Source organism: Doryrhamphus excisus, linkage group LG5 (assembly GCF_037039965.1).
Source record: "Doryrhamphus excisus strain RoL-2023G ecotype Guam linkage group LG5, RoL_Dexc_Guam_v1.1, whole genome shotgun sequence".
In the NCBI taxonomy this organism is placed as follows: Eukaryota; Metazoa; Chordata; class Actinopteri; order Syngnathiformes; family Syngnathidae; genus Doryrhamphus; species Doryrhamphus excisus.
The window spans coordinates 21,138,689-21,164,114 of NC_136361.1; the positions used below are offsets into that span (position 1 = coordinate 21,138,689).

A 25,426-nucleotide genomic window follows, 5' to 3' on the forward strand; every position below is an offset into this window, starting at 1 on the left:
AGAAATGCAGTCGATGTCTGTTTGACAGCTGGAACCTGAGGCAATATGCGCAGGTTAACATTTCAGGATTCTAAGCTTTTTGGTAGAAGAGGATGCCTTGGTTGAGTCAATGATGTAGAATTCTGATTTTCGGATTTTTCAGTAGGGGTCAATTGGTCATATCATCACAGAAAGTATTAGTATTATTAGTATTAGTATTTGTATTATAGTATTAGTATTATGGAAAGCAGGAAGTGAACAAATGTAACAGTTACTGATTGTAAAAGTACCAGATGGAGGGGTAGGATTTAATAAGCTTTGCTTCTTCCTACTCCTTTTGGACATGTGGAACTGTGAACTGATTATGTGATGCACTCAATTGTAATCTGATGCATGTTCAAATGAAATAAAACCATTACCATTACCATTAATTAATTCAATACCAGAATTCTTACATCCAGTTTTTACTGCTTATCCTGTTCAGGGTCATGGGGAAGCTGAAAAGTGCATTATTACACCCCTTACTGATTGAATAGGAATTGAGTAGGAATGGATATCACATCACATCGTAAAATATACTTTTGTGCATCCAGCCAAATTTTAACACCTGTAAGTAACTGGTAACAGCCAGCTGAATATAGCCAATCAATTTCCCAGAGCTTCTGTAAGAACATGCCCTATAAATTGTAATTTGACTTTCATTGTGTAGTTGTGTGGCTGCTGCAGCAATGACCGCCTGCTTTATTTCAAAACTCACCTGGAGAACAACAGGACTCTTTTGGCCTGACTATTTTTTCTTACACCAACCGTGTTTGCTCAGTCTAATTCTGCAATATTATTATAAGCAGGAGAGAGGTCCTGAATTATAAACATGTGCTTACATCAGTTACAAGTGAACTGGGGGGAAAGCCGTAGACCGTGGAACCTGACTATTTCCAGCTGGAAAGGATTCAGGGGTCCGACATATTTTCAGCTAAATTGGAAAAGAAATGTGCCTTCATCACACAAGCTTCACCTCGGTAACTGCTTTTTCTCCTCCATTTTTCAGCAGTAACAAAGATCAGTTTCCATGATCCCTTGTTGCCTCATTCGCTTTATCAACCTTTATCGTTCAACAGAAAAACTGAGATAAGAATAATTGACATAAATCTCCTTTTACCCGCTTCAATGTTACCCTAAAAGCTCAGATCTGATGCTTCTACAAGAGAGGATGCTTAAACAAAGATGTTGACAAAAGGTTAACCATGGTTTTGTTGTTGTGAGACTTGATGATATGAAACTTTCTGCAGTCGTGTACAGTACACATTTTTCCAAAACAATAAACAGAGTGCATTCTGGTTGGCTGCATTCACAGTCTACGTTATTAGATTTACATTCCACAGGCCCAAGAAAACTGTGAGAATAGAAACTGTTGTTTTTTTGTCTCAGGTTTACAGGAATTGACTGCTGCATTGTTATTGCCTGACTGCAACCATGTCAACCAAGTCAGAAGAGAAACACGTGATTTTTCCACATTTATAATGAATTATACAGTCATCTCTCGTTTATCGTGTTTAATTGATTCCAGCCCTGACCGCGATATGTGAATTTCCGTGAAGTAGGATTCAATAAATTTCATAGATGGAGCATAAAAACTGTTTATGACCTTCTAAAACAGTTTTTAACATTATTAGAGCCCTCTAGATGTTAAATAGCACCCCTATAGTCACGGTTATATTTGTATTACCTAATGTAGTAGATATGATGAGCAATAATACGAAATGATAACTCACCATTAGCAATGTTAATGTTGTTGTAGTATCGCAAACATAATCTGTATCGATCAAATGGCATGAAAAAAAAATCGACATGAACCACAGTGTAACAGGGATGACTGTACTTGATCATAAGATAAACTAGCTCATAATAACACATACCATATTTTATACTTCTGAAATATATCAATGTACAGATATTAAGAATACTCCACATCTATTTTCCAGAGGTACCGTACATGCAGTAATAATAGAAGTGCAGAACATATGAGCAGGTGAGAAAGAAGCATGTAACCACTTACTGGTTTCACTTAATCGCATTTTGCCGGCGTGGAAAAATAGGAAACACATGGAAACCCTGCAAAAACTGTTAGGATATAGTAAAAACACGATAGCACTTAGTCATATATTTCTAACACAATAAAATGTCCAATCTTAATAAAATTGTTTAACTTGAAAGGCCAGGAAACAGTGGCGAATGTACCAGTTTCCAAGAGCGTTTAGCATGTTAAATAGCTTTACAAGCTGATGGAATCTTGTCATCTCGATGTTGAATATAAGGATGTAAAAGAAAGTACCTTGCCTTGTTAGGGTTTTGGGTTGCAGCAAGTTGGAATGTGTCAATGTAAATGATTTCATGGCTAACAGTAGGTGAGTGGAAAGCAGGAAACTAGCTGGCCGTGGGTGGAACTCCCTTTATGTGGAGGATTTTGGCAGCCCTGAGTCCAGTCAACTTGTGCTTCCTTTACGCTCATAAAAATGTACCTGAGAAGGAGTTTGGGTTTCTGCTGGTTTTCACTGCAGCCTTAATTGCTCATGAGTGGTGTTCAGAGCAGGCCTGGAAGCTGTCTTTAGCTTGTAGACTGCAGCGCTCCAAACATGCCGTCATGTTTGAAGTTGTGGGTCGGTTTTCGTGAATGAAAGACCAAACATTGACCTGGACAAACTTAACAGTTCAACCCGACATCAATTAATATCTTCAATGGTTTCACTATGAAACGTGCCCTGTGATTGACTGGCGATTAGTCCTCTTAGTCCTCTCGTGATTAGACCTCCCAATGCTCCAGCTAACCCATGACCCTGACCAGGATAAGTGCTTGAGTGAATTGATGATTTCCGGACTATAAACCGCTACTTTTTTGACACATTCCGAACTCTGTGGCTTAAACAATGTTGTGAAGCATTATTAGTCTCAATATGGAAACCGGGACTTCCCGGTGTCCGGTCTTCCAGCTCCACTAGGCAGACACCAAAGCGTTCCCATGCCTTCAGCTTAAAATGTTATCAGGATGACCACAGAACCTACAAAATATACCATATTGATATCTTTAAATCCTGCTTTGAACCGTTCTTGACTGAGTTTGTTGAAGTAGTCGTAAAAGTGGCCAACTTTGAAGGGAGATGGATTGGAAGGAGGTACCCCAGACAGACCATTTATTTGATTGTGGCTGGTGTGGGCAGATCCAGAAATGAATCTAGCAGTGGTTTGTCGGAGATAGATTCTGATCTGGCAACTTTTCGGTCCGCCAAGTCACTTTAAATATTTCACGTTGTCACGGGTGATTCACTTTGACAACCGTGATACAAAACCAGGCTGTCATCAACAAGACAGACTGGCAATGTAAAGGGTACTTTTCAGATAATTACATTTATTCATAAATAAAATGGATAAAAATTGAAATGGTTTCAGAACAAATGTACTTGTAACTTTGACCCAAACTAGTCTGTGCTTAAAAGTATGTAAAATATAATCTAAAAAAAAGAAAGTATGTTTTTTAGAAGTCGAATTGAAGATGCTTAGATCAATAAGATATACAAGAAGATATACAAGCCATATAAGATATAAGATATAAGATATACAAGCCATAAAAAACAAACAGAAGTTTAAAACTTGGAATGTTCACAATAACTTGTGTTGATAACAAAATCTAACCAAATTAGTAACAATAAAAATAAGTATTATTACAATTTTTCCGATGAGTTTTAAACTGGGAACACAAAATAGTTTAACATGAAATGAACATAACATGAGGGTTAACCTCATATTCCAAGCCACGATAATCAACAAAGGCAAATACGAGTTCACATGCTAGACTTTCAAAGGTCTTTTCAAACATATTGTACACACTGAGTAAATTTGCCTTTGTAGTTCCAAAGTCAAATACAATCTTTCTGTAGCACACCACATTAATTCAAACTCTAGCTGTCACAAGAGATTGTTGATGGGTGAAGAAGAGGATATTTGAAAAGATTTTCATGTGGTTCCTGAAGACAACCAGTGGCCACGCTTCTCTGTTCTCTGCCACGCAGGCCTGTCACACTGAAGTATGTATTAGGCCTTTTTGTTAATAAGTCCTCATTCGGGGTTCTTCGCAGATGTTTGCATGGACACCGTCTTTCACAAATAGAACGCTTTAGGCGCAGTTGCATCTTCAGTTACAATGTCAGAAGTGGGAATTGTGGACTTGTTTTGCTTCAAATAATATGTATTCTGTGGTTGAAACCAAAAACCATGTGGTTTATCAAATAGTGGCTTTTCAAATGCCATGTGTGCCCCTCTGCAGTTTTCAATGGTAAACCTCGAATACATAATCTTACAATGACCACTTTCTTACAATGACACATTTTCTGTACATGCGGGTCATTTCTGTTTTAACATGACTGACAGTGGAACGGAACAACACAACAAAAAAAGATGATTTTCGGGGAAAGAACAAGCCAGAAAAGACACAATCGGCATATGTCAAAGTGCAGATGAGGAGATGTTTGAATTTTTATTTGAATTTTTTGCATTATTTTCCTCCAAAGTACTGTGTACAAGGCTGTGTTTCCTTGTTTGTCACGAGGCATGTATATGTGATTCTGACGATTTGAGAACCTTGGGCAAAAATATAACAGTTTGACAGTTTCACTAACTGAGGTTACAGTAGAACCTCAGTTAGCATATGTCCTGGTTGGCATATTGGTGTCCAATATACGTAAGACGCATCTTGTTTTGTACACTACTGCAATCTAACTGTGTGTGTGACCTACTTTTATCACAGTAGAGCAAAACTGACATCACTTTGATAAAGAAGGTGAGAAACACCATTCAATCCAAGAAATAACTCATAGCAAAACATGAAGGTGCTACCTCATAGGCATCTTCAATTAAGGAAGAAGTTACATTAAATGTTTATTTATCCCTTTCCTTCTTCGTGTATAACTGTAATTGTCAAACTATAAAAAGTTATTTGTGTTAATGTTTTGGGGTTTCCGGAACTGATTAATCGTCATTAATCCTGCTCACTTCGGTTCTACTGACAGGACAGCAGAACAACAGAACAGTTCTCAGGTTATAATTTTACTTCAATTTCAGTTCAACGTCAAACATTAGATTGATATTTTAACTGAAACCTGCTGGCAGATTTATGTCCACGAGCTGATATTGTTGGATGTGAGCTGGATGGTGCAGCTCCAGACAGCCTCCTTCTTGACATACCTGTGGCCTGAACCTCCAAACCGTTTCACAGACAAATACGAGTCAATAACTTAAAATCAGCATCAGTTTGTCGCCACTCAATATATCCGTTCTCTGACTTTGTTATCCCAGTTGCGTGCTAAATCCAGGATGTGGCTGTTGCTGTAGTGAAATGTCACAGTATTGCATGCATTGTACGATTTAAAATCATCGTGCACTGCTAAGATTAGCACCTGCCAAAACAAATGTTTAACAACAAAGAGTGAAATGGATCTGTATCAAAAAGGTTTAATTTCTTTGTTGACTGACCAGTCAGTGATCTAAAATGACCACAGGCTCAGGTTTTATTTTTCTATTATTTCAGCGTTATTATTGTTAGCACACTGTTGATACTTACAGAGTCCAGCCTGCTCACAGGGGTAGGAAAGTTAACTTTCGGTTCTTTACCTTTGCCAAGCTGTCTTCCTTTGTCTGTCATTGTAGTTTTTAAGGATTAAAAAAGGAAAAAAAGGTTGATTAGAATAATACGGTCTACAGACTTTGAGACATTTAACCACTACACCACCATGCTGCTCACGTTCTCAATGATCTGATGGTGAGTTTTGCAGAAAAGGTCATGGCATAAGCATGCAGTCTCGTTGTCCATGTAGAACTAAACATTTAGACGAAGAACAATGTCAAATATAAGACTCACTGGTCACATGATTATAGTACTGCTTTAGTAATCCCCAAAACATCCTAAATAACACTCACAATTAGGCCTGTCATGATCCAAAATAATCCGTAAGTGAATTAATTCATTAAATAAAAACAAACTCAATCATTTTGCCGGTCTCTATAAATTGACAAATTTAAAAAATTGAGAGATTTCACTTGGTTCATCTGTCTCAACACCTGGGTGCATTGGTTGTATAGCGGAATGAACAGAGTGAGGGAACCCTCCTGTCAGTCATTCAGTGGGTGGAGGTGGGGCCACTAGCGAGTGCTGCAAGTGAGCGATGTTGTAAGCCACGAGACACGGACCTCTTTGGAACATCTCTGGTCTCTGACAGTTAACACTCATTCCAGTTTTCCATCTGAGACTTTATAAAGCCAGAAGTAATAATCATTTTCACTTTGACTTCATTGCTTACGAAGTGCTGACTGCAAAAGAACAATCATCAGTTTGGGTGGGTGATGAATAGGCTTGGACCTTTAGTGATTAATGGGTTGTAGGCCTCCAAAACGCATCCAAGACACATTCTGATTAGCACTTGATATTACTTCTATCCAGCATGGCTGCGAGGAAATTAGTGTATATTGGCATACCACCCTCAAAACTTTCCTAGCACTCAGTAAAAACAAATTAATACAAAAAGATGACACCTTCGCCTCCACTGACTGACTTTCACATGGCTACAAACGGCTGCTTGCATTGGGCCCTCTCTTGGACGCTCACTTCTGGAAGGGTGAATGTGTCCAGAGAAATCTAATATGCTGATGCATAGCCAGTAAAACAGACATGCTCTGCTCTGTCTCTTAGGCTTTGTCCAGTTTGCTTGTGCAGTATTTTATTAAGCATTGTGCTAGGTTCGCCGAGTTGGATGTGCGTTGTTGCGTGGTCACCGCTTGTGATATTAAAGATTTGGCTCAGATCGACTGACATTTCTCTCATTTGAAGAGATTGGAATCGCCCAAGGCCTTTTTTTCCGGTGAATGCAATGTGAAGGAGATCACATAGAAAGTCGCATATTGTGGACTGTCTTTTTATTGGATTCTTTGTCTTCCGCAGGCAACTTGAGCCAAGACAAGAACCACTGTGGCTTTATGGGCTTTCAACGACTGTCTCAACACAATCGTTGTGGAAGCCAGCTCTGACCAGAATTAAAGCAATATTCACATTCATAAGTAATCAAAGTTTAGAGGGGGAACCGAGATTTGCACGAGTGACAAAATGGTTTTATTTTCATTGAATTTTACTGCAGTTCGGACTGTACAGCTAATACATATTGTATCATTTCATCCTTCATCCTTTTTTATTGCTTTCATCATCCATTGGTCACAGGCGGTTCATGTATTCAAAATACCCTGAAGTGTAAAACTTGATGAGTATTACATTTGTGCAGCTGAAAGCAAAACTTTCATGGGGAAACATCCTAATGTTGTAATGTTAGTCAGTGATCCTAAATCTGCCTGAAATTTGATTGGTTAAACAAACAGCCAGACAAATTGTATTCAAGTGACATGACCACACATATTGTTATTTTGTTTACTCATTTTTCCCCTCCTTTGCTGATACTTCTCTCTGTGTCTTACAGCTAGCTATGGAGCATATCCCATCTGTAAAGGCTGCTCGGTATGCTCTCGAGACAATGGCTGTGTAAACTGCCAGCCCAAACTCTTCCTTTTTCTACGGAGAGAGAGAATGAGGCAGTACGGCGAGTGTCTTCATGACTGTCCAGCTGGATACTACGGCATGCGCAGCCCCGAACTCAACATGTGTTCCAGTAAGTCCTCGGTTCTCCCTCTTCTTCTTCTGCACCGCCCCTCAGCACCCCCCACCCCCCATTTCCTTTTTTAGACTTACACTTTTATGTTTTTTTTCAATATGTAATTTTGGCGAATTGAATGGTTGCCTTATAAACGTTTTGTACAGGTGCACCCATCATCCACATTATTTTAAAATACATATTAGTCCATAAAGGGTAAAAAAAAGCCTTAACTATGACACTCAATATAATTTGAGCTATGAAGATGATGGCATGTTAGCAGTAAAGCACCAATCAAAAGACCTTTGGCGATTGTTTGTGCAAGGTTGTGGATTTGAGACTTTCACCAGACAGTGTCGTTTATTGGCAAGTCATTCTTGACTTTGAACATCCAGCCATCTTTCAGCTGAATTTTCCAGATTCCAAACCCTCAAATGTATTTTCATTGGATTTTGATAAGGCAAAAAAGACGATCAAGAACAGAAAAGTAAGCATTAAACTTTAAAAGGAATAAAGTTCAAATGTGAATCTGAAGGATATAATAACCATCCTAATGTAGCGCATTGATGACAAAAGTATGTCTTGTCATTGTTTTGCTGTATGAAAAATATTTTTCTCACAAAATATTTAATAGACGGTATGCTTTTGCATGCATCATTATGCTTTGATATAATAAAACATGGAGAAAAACAAAGAAAGAACATTGTTAAAGTTCGAGTGATGCTTGTTAAAGAGTAACTCAATTCCAATTAATGAAATTTCTCATATAGAACCCTGTTCTCATAACATTTTTCACATGAGAAAGAGAGAATGGGAGACAGGCAGAGAGCCTTTATAGGTTTACATAGAGCCAGAGGTGTTGGCTGAGTGTTTCATATGAAAACAGAGAGGAACTTCAACTCACGGTTCTCTGAGCCAAACTCCTAGCAGACATGACAGTGAAACCCAGACTAAGGTGTCCTGACATTTAGGCTCAATAATGAACATGGAGAAAGTCAGTTAATATCACTGGGCTGGGAACGTCAGTAGTGAAGAAAGTGCTACAAGGCCAGAGTTTCCAGTCATACGGTAATGATTGTATTATTTGACCCCCTCAATACATGGTTATTAGCAAACACAAACAGGATAATCAATGCGTGACGTAGCATGGAAATCCGAAACAACAATATTTAGGATGGAGCACAAAGACGAGGAGGCAGGCTGCCTGCATTTTTATTTATTGCTAATGTATGAACAGTTTAAGTCTGAAAAAAATTTGAATGAAGACTTTGATATGTGATGATTAAGAATACATTTGGACTGTTGGATCTTAAGGAGGTTTTAAGTAGTAGCTTTAGTATACAAAAAAATACAAAAATGCATAAAAATACAATAAAAATACAAATGGGAGTGATGCTGTGCATCAGCACAAGCATAATTTATAAGATCTAACACTACAAAATGTATTTTTTTTTATTTTTCAACTGGTTTCAACAGACTTTTTCAGCAGTTTATTATGGGCTGTTCGATGCAGCGGCTCATCTTCCAAACAGGTGGGGCTCCAATATGCGCTAAACTATACATGATCCGTGGTTATCTTTTACTGTTGCAGATCTAATCCGGTGTATAGTTAATTTTCTTAGAAATACAATAATTATAAGCTTCTGGTACTCAAATTTGGCGTTTCCCGTATGGCAACACTATCCAAGACACAAAGTGCATCAGTAATAGTTGTTGTCCAGCGACAAAAAGAAGACAGCTCCTAGTTTCAAAGAGGAATGCGACATTATGTCTCTGTTATCATGATCTTTTTTAAACACTGGCTCTGAACTCACTACAGCAACAGCTGCTTATTATTATGCCAGAGTTTTACTGCGTGATCTTATCTCGTTGTGGATTGCCTGGATAAAGGAAAACAAGAGCTATACAAGAAAGTGGCTTAGACACTTTTTTTATCGAGATGCCACAGGCATGTGTGCAGAGGGGAGGGATATCCTTTTCAAAAATGACAGCATGATGGATTATGAGGTTGGTTAAAAAGCAAAACTCCTAGTTTGAAACGTCATCAATGACTAAGTGCATTGATGGGCACACAATGTAATATTGACTGGCAACTTCATAATCGCTACATGGGAGTCACCTTGTTAACCAAAGCCAAGTTAAGCTGCTCGACATGAAGCTGTACTTTATGAGTAAGTTGCCGAGAGTAGATTGCCTTAATTTGAGTGGCTGACTTATACTGGTCATCTGTGCCAGTATAGACCTTGTCTTCCACTTCTTGCATTGTTAAGACACAGGTATATGTTTATACAGGCGGTCGATATTTTACGACATTTCCGTGAAGGCAGCGGAAGCATACACAAGCTGAAGAAAAGTGTGTGTGCCTTCGGTGTTAATATAAGCATGATTTGGGTATAACTTTCGACTTGCATGTTCGGTTAATTAGCGACTCCAAATTGTCCATAGGTATGAATGTGAGTGTGAATGGTTGTTTGTCTATATGTGCCCTGTGATTGGCTGGTGACCAGTCCAGGGTGTACCCCGCCTCTTGCCCAAAGACAGCTGGGATAGACTCCAGCATACCCGTTTATCCTAGTTCAGAAAATGGATGGATTGGGGGTTGTGTCCCACGGACCGCGGTGAATAGGATGGAGTGTTTCCTTTAATCGGTAGCACCGGCAGCTCTCTATCACATTCAAGCCCTCTTTTTAGCAGTTGAATTTTGAAGCTTGCGGGTATTTCCACTGCACAGCATAACCAAACAAATGACCAGTTGTTTTTGGACTCTTTGCTTTACCATGGGGCATTTAATCATTGCAGCTTTACTAACCACACTTCCAGATTTGGCGGACATTACAACGGTCCCACCAAACTGAGCTCTGCTCCTACGATATAGTACCGAGATGAAGAGTTGCATGTTCCTTGAAACATTAAGAACGAATACCGTTGTGTGACTAAAAAAGTGCTGAATGTGCTTGACTACTGTCTGAATCTCAGCTCCGTGTGTGTGTGCGTGTGTGTGTGTGCAGTCGGTTCTCCAGATACCGAAGTAGACCTGGTATATCACTGACTGTGTTTCTTGGAGTGAAGAAACACGGAGCGCCAATGAAATGTCTGCTATTGTGTTTCCCTCTCGAGGACATTGTGATTGACAGGAACACCATCTCTGCTTCACCTAGGTCGACAATGGCGTGCAGAGGTGCACCCATGTGGAAAAAAACAGAATGGAAATAGTTGGGAAGGAACATGGCAGCTCTGGCCTTTGTCGTGAACTCCTGCCATCCATTGCTCCGCATGTCATGGCTGAGTGGCATTGAGCAAGCCGAAGCTTCCATGTCAGCCAAACCCCAGGCCTAGAGAGTAGGTCAGAGCTGTTCTGCTCAGCTTGGAGGCAAAGAATGGAAAAAAATAGGGCTTGTTTTCCCCTTCGCTTTGCCAGGCCTTTTAGGAAATGGACACTCCTGCTGTGCAACATCAAGTCTGGTTTGCTTTCTGGAGGAGTCTGAGACAAACCATATCCTCATCAGATCATGTAAAAGACCCAGTCTGGAAACCAGTAGATTAATCAAGTCTTTTCCAAGATGTTTTAGCACCCTTTTTCTGAGCAGTGAATGTTCATATAAATAAACAGCATGATTACACTTGACACTGTTGGCCTGCAGAGGAACACAATGTGACTAAAGCTGACATGTGGTTTGTTTCCTTGATAAAATCAGTGCGATTCCTTCGTAGACCCGGGCGTCTGTGTGGCAAGTGACTCTTGATGACTCATGTGTCAACTTCAAATGCATCTGAACGCGGAAGTCATGCAGCACCCATGACATCTCAATAATCGCATTGCCCTCTAGACTTCTGAAATTCCTCTGACAACATCCTGCCTTCGTGATATAACGCACAGCCAGACCCGGGGTGAGAGATAACGATGATAATACATTTAAGTCCCGGGAACACTGGCATTCAGTGGGATCTGATGACCTCATTATTTCTCATTAGTTTCCCGGAGGCACCTAGATGAAGCCTTTAAAGGTGGTCCAGAGGTTAATCCTGCTGGGAGAATGAACCCGCTCCCCTGTATCTGTTTCTGGAGCTGCTGAACAATCTGCTGACTTGGCCAGCTGACTGGACGGTGGTCAGTGTGGGAGCTTCTCCAGTGTCATCTTTAGATTACACTGTCCAAGCCTTTTGCCTGATAACTGGATGACCTCTGACCCGGCAGCCTTACCTCCCTGAATTCTAACTTGCATGGTGTCGTACTGATGTGCCATCCACCTAATCCATCTCACAGAGGGACGTCTTTACTTCATTTTTTTTAGAAAACAAATTTCCCAATCTTTTTTTCTTTTACCTGCATGACTGAAACACAGGAACTGAAAATGATGTGTAGGTGTGATATTGTTTACATAATCTTGTTAATGACTGGTTCTCCTGCTTGTATTTACTGTCGATAACGGACGATTGCACAACAGACTGAGTGCTGGAGAGTGCTGCCAGATGTTCTCCCCTTTATTATTCTTTTTTTGGTTTTGGGAGCTGAAAGTCTCTCAGGTGATGACAGGCCAGGGAAGTGCAAAGAGTAAAAGACAGTGTTGTGCTTTCTAATTTGCTTTGTGATTTATTAGCTTCCCAAATGGACTCTGAATTGCGCTCGCTTTGTATCGAACCTTCTTGACTGATTTAGTTTAATTTAGACAGAAGTTGACACATAGGGCAGAATACACTGTGTTATTTTTTACTTCAGTTTGAGCTTGCAGATGACTTAATAAAATACTTGGGTTATACTCGGGTTTCCTCTCAAATTTCACAAATATGCATTTTAAGTTAATTGGCCACTCCAAATTGTCCATTGGTATGAATGTGATTGTGAATGGTTGTGTGTCCATATGTGCCCTGCGATTGACTGGAGGCCAGTCCAGGGTGCGACCCCAGTGACTATACACGGTTTAGAAAATGGATGGATTGATGGATGTGTTGCCAGTATAACAACCGATTTCATAAGAAACCGTCATCTTCTTCACCGCTATAATCGGCAGACTGATTAATCATTCATTCCACCAAAAACACCATATCGGCTGCATTTTATTAGTGAAAACTAAGTGCTAACATTGGCAAGTTTGTTTCGACTGTTCAGCAAAGCGTGAGACCGGGGTGAGTGGGCTGAAGCTACACTTTAGGGTTCAAAGTAACACGGGGCGGGGCCCCCTTGTTTTGGAGGAATGTCGAGGAGGAGGCCTGATGGTTAGGTGGCGATGGTGTAATTAAGGGGTGTGACTGTGAGACACTTCACTTCCCTGAGCCTTGTAAGGGTCATAGATAAAAGAATATCCCTTTGCGTCTGTCATTCTGTTTTTCATTCTGTTGTTTTTTAATGTTTTCACACATATGGAAAATAACAGTAACAATGTTTAAGATCGAACAACAAGTTTATGATGGGAATAGTTGCTTCCAAGACATATTCAGTAAACCAGATGGCGTCCTCGGCATGTAGAATAGTTGCAGTGCCAGGTTATATCCTTGTTCCGACCAAGCAGTGCAGTCTGGTTCAGTACAGAATCGCTGTGTCGCCCTTTGTCAAAAGTTTGAAAGTAATAAGGACAGTACCGACCATATGCAACCAACCACAGTAGTGTAGTATCTAAGGGGTGGCGCTTGACACAATGCAGTCCATTGATTGGTTGACAAGTAATCATTAGTTTTGTCATTTGACGTCATTTTGTCCTCGCAGCGGTACACAATTTTGCGTGCAAAACATGCCAATGAGTACATTGACAGTATGAACAGGAGTGACCTTGAGAGCCACTCCAGTCTGTTTGATAACCAGAAGGACCAAACACAGTTTTGCACATGCAAACTTCATCTGTCCTTTGTCTACCATATTGTTGAATGGTAGGTGACACACTGGTGTGATGTCATACTATTTACTGAGCTAACACAGCTACACCATATGGGTCACACATCCCACAGTGAAAATGTATGCCAGATCAACAGACTCCAAATTGTACAATACTGCTTGGTGGGCATGCAGCTTTAATATGTTCGATGTTGGTACACTTTCCTGATATACGTCAGTGTGACTTGTACATCATTTCTGTTATCTCTGCTATTTCTAAATTAATAGTTTGTGCTCTAAAATGCAGAAAAGATTCACAGTGCATTGGTGGGAAATGATTCACAGGGCAGGGCAGTGGTAGATTTCTTTTTTTTTTTTTTTGCGGCTTAGACTGTATAATCCTTTCACGACCCCCTCCCTCCCCCTCCCCAAACCCCAAACCTCAAAGCTCTCGATCAACTCCAGATGAGAAGGCTGATCAGATGGACCCTGATGTGTGTCTCCTTTCTCCAGGGTGCAGGATAGAGAACTGCGAGTCCTGCTTCAGTAAAGACTTCTGCACCAAATGCAAGTTAGGTTTTTACCTACACAAAGGGCGATGCTTTGACAAGTGCCCCGAGGGCTTTGCCCCCGTGGAGGACACCATGGAGTGTGGAGGTAACAACACAACTATGCAAAACATGGAAATGTTCACAGACTGTTAAATCATGTTAACACATTTCTTTAGTGTCTTTTCACACATCCTAAAAAACAAGCAGACCCCACACAAGAAGCATGTAGTATCCTAGTAAAGTTCCGTGTATTAAAGCTTGACCTGGGGTCTGTGGATTGCCTAAAAATGACATTCTGCTGTGGTTTCATTGGACATCACTGTGTGTCCACAGAAGGCTGCGAGGTGGGCCAGTGGAGTGAATGGGGAGCCTGCACCAGAAGAAACAAAACCTGCGGTTATAAGTGGGGTCTGGAGACCCGGACACGGCACATTGTAAAGAAACCACCCAAGGACACAATACTGTGTCCCACCATTGCAGAGTCCCGGATGTGCAAAATGGCCATGAGGCACTGCAGAAGAGGTATGGATGTCACATTGCAATACTGAAGTACTTTGTACGGATAATTTGTTGGTTTTGACTCAATTACCTCAAAAGGTACGCTCTCCCGGTCCTACAGACCTATTCCAACCTCTCTCAGTTCCACCTGTCTCATGTAACCTCTACAAGCCAACCTTGTTTTTTCACCGTCTGTGCTTTTGAGGCTCACTGTGGCGTTTCCGTGCATGAAATATCAGTTATTTTCCATTGCGGGTTTGTTCAAGGCACTTCTTGCTCTGAGGTAGATTTTTCCCCCCGCTCTCCCACCTCCCTTCTTAAGGAATGATCTGCAGGTTACCTCAATGGTCGTCTCTGTTTCCTCCTGTCATTTTGAGAGATATTTGTGGTGCACAAAGTATGTGTGTCAGGTCATTAGATGAGGAGTCAAATCTGGAATTTCTCTCTGCGTGAATAAAGGAAATATTTTTGTCCAAAAAGTAAACCATTTTTCAGACAGCTCAACACGCCATTTGGGGTGATGGCGTCCATTGGCAGCGCTTTAAAAATAAATGTCCTCTGCCTTAATGTACTCTCTTGTAAACTTTGCATTGGGGTAGGCCAAGTATACATATTACATTCACCAAATAAGGAATCAATTATAGTGGCAGATATTGTTTAGGCTGTCAAGGAAAGAAAACAAAGTCTAACAGAAATAGGAAAGGACTTATGCACACTGAATGGAAGCACGATTAAGTGAAGTGTTGAAAGAGTTAATAAACTTCAATAAACTCTGTTGGTTTCTCATGTTTCAACGATACAGAAGCTGCTGCTGCTACTGCTGCTCTCTAGATTGGAAACTGTGATTCCACTGCACATTTATTTCATAAAGCCTGTCTTGTTTGTCAGGGAAATTCTCCCCCAACCCCCATACCCCCATGCTCTCGACTTGCTAGTCTGACCTTTTAAAGAAACTTTACTACCATCTTTAATTACGATCTGGTTTTGTATGCACGGTTACTGCAGTCAATTATCTCTGACATAAATAGACTGATGAAAGTTATTGTAAAGTCTGAATTGCAGAACTACTTTATTCGGTACTTAGAAACGAGCTGCAAACTCCCGGTGTTCATCTCCCTCAAAGCTACTGTTCCCACTAATGTGGTCACTGTAAATCTCTCAGTGCAGTTCCTTTCTGAGTAACATCTCTGTTGTGTGGCTTTAAAACGGCGTGTAAGAGTCACTGTATGTACAGTACGTCTGAACAGTTTGCTAGACTTGTGACATGCTTTTAACAGAGGTACATTTCAGACTTTGGCATGTGTTATTAATTCGCCACTGCTTAACAGTTTGTGAAAAATCCCCACTTGGCACAATCCAGTGAAATGCAACACGATGTCGTTTGAGCAAATACAATGCAAAAAATGTAGGCTGCTGAAGTTGAGCGGGATGGCGAGGACAAATTGGCCCAAAAAAAAAAGACTTACAATATATAATACACCTCTGTTAACATACGCCCTGGTTAGCGTCTTTTTCAGTGTTTTTCCGGCAACATTTTCCCTCAGTTTGCGTACGTTTTCTGGTTAGCATACATCATGGTGCTTGACTGTGTTCTTCATCACAAAGTCCACGTAACCCACGTATTAGCTTTCTGCTACATGGAAACAGGAAGTGGAAGGTCGGCTCTGTCACCTGACAATGATGTTATCAGCAGCACAGGCGAGAAAAGAATTCATTCATTCATTCATTTTCTACCGCTTATCCTCACGGAGGGTGCTGGTGCCTATCCCAGCTGTCTTTGAGCGAGAGGCGGGGTACACCCTGGACTGGTCACCAGCCAATCCCAGGGCACATATAGACAAACAACCATTCACACTCACATTCATACCTATGGACAATTTGGAGTCGCCAATTAACCTAGCATGTTTTTGGAATGTGGGAGGAAACCGGAGTACCCGCAGAAAACCCACGCATGCACGGGGAGAACATGCAAACTCCACACAGAGATGGCCGAGGGTGGATGATGAAAGAATAAACAATTAAATACTATTTGATACTTGAAATAGAAGCTTCACAATATACAGTATAAGATTTTCTGGCGACGACATGCTTCAAATTATCTAAAAATTGATATTTTTATCTGCGTCCCTCTTTAGACACTAAACTCAAACGTATTGGTTAAGCACAGGATTATATAACAGTGGCCTGTATGGATTCCGTGGATTAAACCAAGGCAGGAATTAAAGCAAAGAAGCAGAGCTAGGTATATATTATTTATGGGAATGCTTATCGGATCGCCCAAGCTTGCATTTCTAAGCAGCTGCATTACACAGGACATTATTGACGAATCTCTGTGTTCAAGCTTGCGCGAGATGCACAGGAACGATGCAGCTGACCATATTATTTTCCTTCAGTGTCTGGAATGAGCTAATCCCTCTGAGAAACGACACACTAGCAAGGAAACTAAAGCCGAGATCATGTCAAGAGGCAACTGGTTTTTTACAGCAAACATTGAGTGAACCGTGTCTGATGTGTTGCATGTAAGTTGCAGATCAGCATAAACAACATACAGTATATAACTCGCACTTCTGGGATTCATTTGCTGTTCTCAGTTGGTGTTGCCACAATAACAGTGTCTTGATACTTTAAAGAAAGGGGTTCATCCTTTTTTAAAGGATGTATAAAATATGTAGTGGTATCATCGCATCTTGTTTTCATCCATCTGTCAAGCTACATTCAAGTACATTTTTTGAAGTTTGGCGAAGCAGTATTTAAAACTATTTATTGTGTTTCCACCAGATGTTTTATATACTATGGAATAGAAATCTTGCAGATATTCAGTTAGGATTGTAACTTTCGACCTGGAGAACAGCCTCTAATTCAAGTCACTGAGCAGGGCAGCAGTCGTTCTCTTGTTGAGGTATCTCAAGGGGTGTTTCTAATGGCACTTTATTAATAGCTGCTTCATACTATTCATATTGACCGACTGCCCCTTACCACTCTTAGTGTGCCGTGTGCTAATGGGAAAGAGAAGAGGAAAGGTGAGAAGAGTGATAGCGCTCCTCCTTCGTATTGATGCCATTAGGGAAATCCCTGCAGAGATTTCCCAGCAATCATTGTCATCGGATTCACTGGTTTACTACCACAAATGTGTGGCAAGTTCGGTTTCACTTTGTCCATCAGTCAGCTTCCTGACATTAGTGTTATGAAAGTGTTACAAAATACATTTTACATTCATTGTTTGTTATGTAGGGCTGCACGGTGGAGGAGTGGTCAGCGAGCAGACCTCACAGCTAGGAGACCAGGGTTCAATTCCACCCTCGGCCATCTCTGTGTGGAGTTTGCATGTTCTCCCCGTGCATGCGTGGGTTTTCTCCGGGTACTCCGGTTTCCTCCCACATTCCAAAAACATGCTAGGTTAATTGGCGACTCCAAATTGTCCATAGGTATGAATGTGAGTGTGAATGGTTGTTTGTCTATATGTGCCCTGTGATTGGCTGGCAACCAGTCTAGGGTATAGGCTCCAGCAGCCCCCACGACCCTTGTGAGGATAAGCGGTAGAAAATGAATGAATGAATGAATGAATGAATGTTTGTTATGTAAGTACATTTGTGTAACTTTGTTAGTAAGCAAATAACTACAGAGTCAGCAGGTGACTTGTGAATTAATAACACGACAAGACTGAGTTACCAATGCTTGGGATCCTATGTTCGAGCACTCAATTCGTGTGCAAATTTTGGTATTTCGGTGCAATGTTTGGTCGTATGATAATAAAGGCTGTGTACAAAAACTCAGAACATCATTAATAAAAGTAATCACATCTATATAAAATATTGCTAATCTGTATCTGACAGTGTTAATTAAAACTGAACACCTTTGAAACAAAATATATATGTATGTCAAGGGTTTATTTTGCGACCTGATACAGATCATTACACAGTTTGTGCAAGAGGCAGGCAACACTGCTTAGTATACTCAGAAATTAGATGTGAAGGATAGAAGATATAATTAGGTTTCCCGAATATATATTAGATACATGTACCTGAGCATCAGGCTCTTATGAGGGATTTGATTTCTAATATGTGTAACCAGAGAAACTCTTCTTATTGTGGCGCTCAAAGGAGGCCAAGCGCACCACATAGAATCATCTGTCATTTGATGCTGCCACCGCAAATACATCCTGTCATACATTGCATGTGTGTTAATAGACATGATGATGATCAGTACCTCTACAGTCATAAAGATCATCACTTACACTCATCCTACACACTCTAGGGTCGCACTGTAGAAGAGTGTAGAGTCTGCAAGATTGGAATAGCTACCTATTGAAAGGGCAACATAGAAAAACCTCTTTAACCATGTTGAATCCCACTGGACGTGGCAGAGAAAGGGGCAGTTGTTTGTTGACTTTTGCCCTTGCACTCATCTGGGGCAAGGACTAAAGTGAATCCAGATCCAGACCCTGTAAAGATTTGTTTGACTGGCAGGATCCACGCCAGCGTCTGTCTGAAGTCAGTGTGTTGCTGGGGTGAATTTGCCGTGCTGTGGACCCCCTGGTTGCCACCGCCTGTGGACCATCTGCTACCAGATATCTGCTTCTGTAAAACAATGCACAAGCCAAATATGCTCTGAAGAACACCTTGTCTGATGGACCATCTATTTGGTAGTCTTTGTTTTTCCGAGTGTTGTTGTTGCAAAACATTTTTGAGACAACTTTGGTGTATAAAGATACTGAGCGAGGAGGTTTAAACCCGAGCCAAATCAATTTTTTGCAACAAATTCAACATTATCCCATCTGAGTCCAGGCCCATGTTTAGCTGGAAAACCACTCATTGAAACTTATCGGTGGATATGTTTGGACCTGCTTCCAGGATGCCAGCTTTTCCAAAACCAACTCAAACTTTTAGTTTGAGTCTAATTAACGGACCATGTTTGTCGAGGTGAAATGTCAAATCAAACTTCAGAGTACTCGCACAATCACTGTTCAAAATGAACTGTTTGTACTTGTCATATTATTCCAATTAATAATGTCCTTGGATCTGCTCTACGGAAAGATGATATACTTGGATGGAAGGGCGAGTAAATGAATGACATGCCCCGCTCTGATTTCCGTCATCCTGGAATGATGGATGGTGATTAATTGTGATCTCCGCCTTGGCTAATATCATGGACAATCTGGATCAGTTCTTCCCGACAGCGGGAGCCCAGTGAGAAGTGCTTTCCCAGGACAGCAAAAGAGCACTAATTGGCAGTTGCCCTGTCATAGTGATTAAGCTGTGGTTCACATTATGGCCTGTTGTGACTGGGGGAGCCACAACTTAATCTTCATTTAATAAGTCTGCTCCATAGGGGCTGACACCATGGGGGCTGACACAGGAGTTAGTTAGAAGACCTCAGAAGTATCCCGCTTCATCGGGATAGTTTGGATGTGGAAACATGGCCCAGGTTAGCGTCCCAGTGTGACTCCATGCCCTGAGCCCTTTTCATCACCACCCACATTGCGAGTCTTGCAAGGACGATTAATTCTATTAAATGTTCATTAACGTTCTTGTGTCTTATGTTCATGGTTGTGTGAGTGCTGCTCTTTGAAAGTACATTGTGGAAGAAACATTCAGTGTTCCCATAAGTGCCCCTACTTTTTGACCCAAAATAAGTACGGAGCTACTGTCATTTTGTCATTAGATGTCTTTTGAAAAGCAATATAAGAAACACCCAGCTACCCTGCTGGTTTTATATGGAGCATTCATCGCCATACCACAGGCATGAACCATAAACATGTGGAGACCTTTCAAAGAATTGGGGGTGGAGGGATGGAAGGTGGGAGGTGAACAGAAGGGGGTCAGCAATGCCCTCGGAGACTCCATACTCCACATTGTTGTTATCTGGTCGTTTCCAGGCAGGAGGAAAGAAGAGGGTTACCAATTAGCGTTGCGTTGTGGTTCTACTAACCTACCTTTTCAGGCACATGTAAACACATTAAATATGATCAAGTTTTTAGTTGTTGTTTGGCTATTTACCGCATTGGCAATATAGCCCCGGTGGACAGAGGCTTTTTGATGAACCCAAATAATTCATCCTGATTAAATCAGACAACCAAAACATCACCTGTGGTTTTTAGGATGCCAATTTCGGCTTATATTTTATTCATTGTGTTTGCTGTGTGGCTGCCATTGTTGTCTTACAGCTGAGGAAATGAGGCTTGATATCAACACCCTCATCTAATACAGGCACACACAAACAAACAAATGGCAACAAACTGGAGGAGAGGGGGAGGACGACACATTGGCTAGTGAGGAATACTGTGAAGAAGCGGAATGTTCTCATGATCCCATGCTCCACAAATGGGAGCTATTTCCCCCTGCTGAGCAGTATATGGGCTGATATTACCCATGACACGTTTAAGGCTGTGAAGCGGACCTTGGAGAGTATTCCACTTGATGGGCAGTTTGTGCTGGTATTTACACCCTGTGACACATACGTCAAAGTCAAGGCCCCCATGGCAAATCCTACCCATCACAGAAACCTTGAAGAAAATCAGACTATTTCCGTATATTTTTACATAATTTTTCATGCATTTATCCATTGACTCCTTATCATTATTATTCTGCTTCATTATTTGTCTGTTAACTCCTCACACATATCTCAATAAAACCTTTAACATAGTTTGTTGCTCTAAAAATATTGAAGTTGCATTGCAAACAACTGCTTTGCTTATGTCAGCAAATTATTAAGTATCCACAAACTGGTGACAAATTAAAAGAAAACCTGAATAAATGAGTTCAGAAAGAAATGCAGATGGTTTCAAACAGAGCAGAGAGCGTTTAATGGTTAATTGAAACCATTTGAAGTCAATATAATTGGGACATATTGAATCAACTTTTAGGACAGCACTCTCCAACACCAAATAAAGGAATGTCTTTGGAAGAATGGTTTTCTATTCCTCCCACGGAGTTCCAGAAAACGTGTCGAATCAATGCCGAAGCATACTGAAGCTGTTCTGGCCGCTTGTGTCTAATTTGTCACCCGTTTCTATATCGATCTAACACTTGTTTGAAGGAGGCCCTCGTGTCAGGCGTTCTCACCTCATATTTAGATAACCCAAGATGGTCCGAGTCTGCCAGACCTCCACTACGGAGCTGCTGCCAACTCTCAAGTCAGCCACAAAGCTTTCATCATATCCCACACCATGCATACAAGGAATCATATGCATACATTCTCATACAGTCTGTGAGAAACAAGCAAACGTCACTGAATAACAGTAAAACAGACCTCACAGGCAGAACAAGTCACCACACTATCAGTGCTTCTTCTTGGTCCTGTTTGCGCTCTTTTCCGGTCTTGGATCGGAATGACACTTGCTTGCTCGTTACATTTCACTCATCTCAGCGAGGCTGCCCGAGGAACAGTGTGCATGTCATAGAGGAGGATGTGGTGCGCATAGTTGAGAGCAGCCCCGCATGCTGTCTGCTTCCATGGATCTGAGTTGAGGAGAAAAGAAGGAACATGAGTGCCCGAAAACATCTGGCACACAGTTGTAGCGACTCAGACTCATCCACCAGAAGCTCCTTCTCCACTCCGCCGTTTTTCCACCCTCCTTCCTTGTCTATCACTACAGTGTATATCTGGAAGACATTTTTATAGAGACATTACAGCTTTTAATTACATCTAGTGATTCAGAGCGAGACTTTGGCTTCCAACCCACTCTTGTCCATGAGCAAGGTCCCAGGGTGGAGACTTTGAGACACAACAAAGTGACAAGTATAGACCCGCTCTCTGTGTGCACAACTTTGTGATTGTGTGCATGTGTGCATGTGTGTGTTAACTACACTGTGACAAATACAGGGGGGACAACTAAAAGTAGAACCTTTATGGTGCTAAGTAGAGGCCAGGCAGAGCCCTGCATCGCACTCCCATCATCACAGAAACGCTGAACACCGAGGTGATGTCACACGTTAGCAATTTCAGGTTAAAAGAGTGACTTTAACAGGTTTTTTGATTACAGAAAACACAAACGCCAACCTACTTACGCAAGCATGTTGGAGATTATGAGCTTTTTCTGTTTGACTTGGAAGAAAAGTCTTGTTTGGTGTCAGTCACCCGAAAAGGAGATTGTTACCACCATGAAGCATTTACAATTTTTGCATTTGGAACTGAACTGTGTGTATTGTAGAAATCCTCCCCCTGAGGACTCCAAGTGGGTTTCAAATAGAGGATAACGGAATCTTAAAGAACCAAATCATAGAATGAGAACCAGATTGTTTATTCCTGACAACAATATCTAATACAGACATCCGGGCTTATCTGCAGTCCCTGTATGCCTACAAGTAAGCGGGTCTTATTACAGCGCATCTGCAAAAAGCACCCTTGCTTTCCCTGCCCGGCTTTTTATACACTCAAGATTGTGTAAGAGGCTGGAGTCCTGGACCAATCAGCTTTCGCCACTGTCCTTGCTTGAACCGCTTCTTTCATGGTGTTTCTGCTTTCGTTTGTTCACAGGGGCATCAAGGCGTCTGGAACATTCTGCTTTTCTTTTGTTGCAAAGCATACACTGTGCTGTGGTATCTGACACACTGTGACAGATAAACAGAACCTTGGAAAAGGAAATAGAAACCAAGCAAGATTTGTCATAGATCTGTTTCATACTGTAGCTGCCTTATACACAACCTTAAAAGAATGATGTATTGCCCAACTATCACATGTAAACTTGTATTGATTTTTGCAGAACTCAAATTAGGAGTTGGTAAAGTTCCCTGCTGGTCTTCCTTTGAAGTCGGTTGAAAGACCGGTGGTCCATAGAAGTATATAGCTGAGTGATAAGCAAAACCCACAACATGATTGAGTGATTACTGTCAACTAACAACACTCTTTCTTCGTACCGTATCAAATCTCTTTTTACGTAAATATTCTTTCTTGTTGGGTGGCAAGGTTCAGGTCTGTGATCCCAATAGGCCTTGGAAATTTCTTCTGGATTAGTGGGATCTTAGGTTCCACTTATAATTTGATTCCTTTCCCCTTCCTTTGCTGTATCTTAGACAGAGTCTGCTTCCTTCTGGGGTGCACAAACCTCAGCGAGGTGAGACCCTGAAATGACCGTTGAAATTGCACTGTAATCATACACATCTAAAACCAACAAGAAAATGTCTGCCATATGCCCCGAGACCAGTTGTTTGTGTTTGAGTGAGACGAAAGGGGGATTATTGACAAGGGTTGGGAGAGCCATGCCTGGATAGATGTGCTGGACATGTCTGTGATCAGATCTGCCACAGCCACTCAGCTGTCCGTCTGCCTGGTGTTTGACAAGTGGTTGATACTACGCAGGCCTTAAAGAGGATCAGGCCCTTCCTGGATTGGCTTTTCCTTTCTCCCTGTGTAGCAGCAGCCCTGCTAATACATCAAACACACACCCCCTCTCTTCCACAACTCTGTGAACTAAAGAGCTATTTTTATCGAACAATATGTTCAATCAGTGAGATGACCAAAGGAGACCGAGCAGCGCCTTCCAGAGTAAGCACAACAATCAAAGAAAACAAAAAGCATCAGCCTGACTTTATTCCCTCATCACCAACGATCGCACAGGGATTGCTGCATGATCCTGGCAGCCCCCATCTCTGTTTTAGTGTCTAAGCCCATCTGACTTAGCGTGGCTCCTCTCTCGTTAGAGTCTGCTTTGGGACACTTGTGCTCATGTCCAAACATGTGAAGGATTTCCTCCTGAAGTTTCCCAGTAGAGAAAAGACGGGATGAAAGGCCTTGTGCGTAAAATCATGCCAGGCAATTTCCTGCTTCATTTATTTACAGTCCAACAGAGACCAGAAGGATGCAGTCCGTGTGGAATTAGGGAGTCACAATGTACACACATAGAAATGAAGAATACTAAGTTGTGTGGTGGGAACATCCATAATCTCTGTGTTATGTCACACAATTGCGAGAAGCAAATAGATTTAAGATTGCAAATGACGGTGAATGTTGGGAGTGGGAATCGCCGTTGGTGAAATTTGGCTGAGCCCAGTAAATTCCCCGGCCCGGACCTTTCATGAATGGTCGACCCCCCCATGCTTTAGTAAAGGCATGGCTACGCATTCTGAGGGCTGCATTCTAAGATTAATTAATTCATTCAATTATTTTTTACCGCTTATCCTCACAAGGGTCACGGGGGTGCTGGAGCTTATCCCAGCTGTCTTCGGGTAAGAGGCGGGGTACACCCTGGACTGGTCGCCAGCCAATCACAGGGCACATATAGACAAACAACCATTCACACTCACATTCATACCTATGGACAATTTGGAGTCGCCAATTAACTTAGCATGTTTTTGGAATGTGAGAGGAAACCGGAGTACCCGGAGAAAACCCACATATGAATGGGGAGAACATGCAAACTCCACACAGAGAAGGGTGGAATTGAACTCGGGTCTCCTAGCTATGAGGCCTGCGCGATAACCACTCAAGCTGAATATTGCAAATGTAAAACTGTTCTTCTCCGACATCTGTCTATATTGTCATATTTGGGGTATAATCAGACGGCATTCATTTTTGTTTGACTTCCTCATGAAGAGATGATAAATTCTTCAGTTGAAGCTGCAGATACCGTTACATCACTGCAATGTCAAGATTCATTTCAAGGTTCATTTCAGTCAATTGTAATCTAAGATCCGACAGAACAAATAAGTCCTAACTGGATCTTGTTCCTGTTGAAAATGACTAATGTAATAAGCTGAATTCAATATACTGTACAAATTGATGAACAACCCCAACTCTGCAATATATTTCCTGCATTATATCATAGCATCTGTGTATAATGAGAAGATCAAAGCTGCTCATATTGATATTGAAGGAATTGAAATGCAGCGCTCGAGCTCGCTCTGTGCATTTGAGTAATGACAGCATTCACATCTGTCGTAACTTTCGAGGCAGAATGATCAATTTGCTACTGT

General features: G+C 41.3%; 1 protein-coding gene across 1 annotated transcript in view; it reads left to right on the top strand.

Moving 5' to 3' along the window:
• The window catches only part of rspo2 (R-spondin 2), a 53,873-nt gene that overhangs the window by 19,366 nt on the left and 9,081 nt on the right, over positions 1–25,426 (top strand). Inside the window, exons 3-5 of the mRNA XM_058053749.2 lie at positions 7,491–7,679; positions 13,981–14,124; positions 14,352–14,540. Of these exons, the coding sequence (XP_057909732.2) occupies positions 7,491–7,679; positions 13,981–14,124; positions 14,352–14,540 (522 nt within the window). The remainder of the gene's footprint in view (positions 1–7,490; positions 7,680–13,980; positions 14,125–14,351; positions 14,541–25,426) is intronic.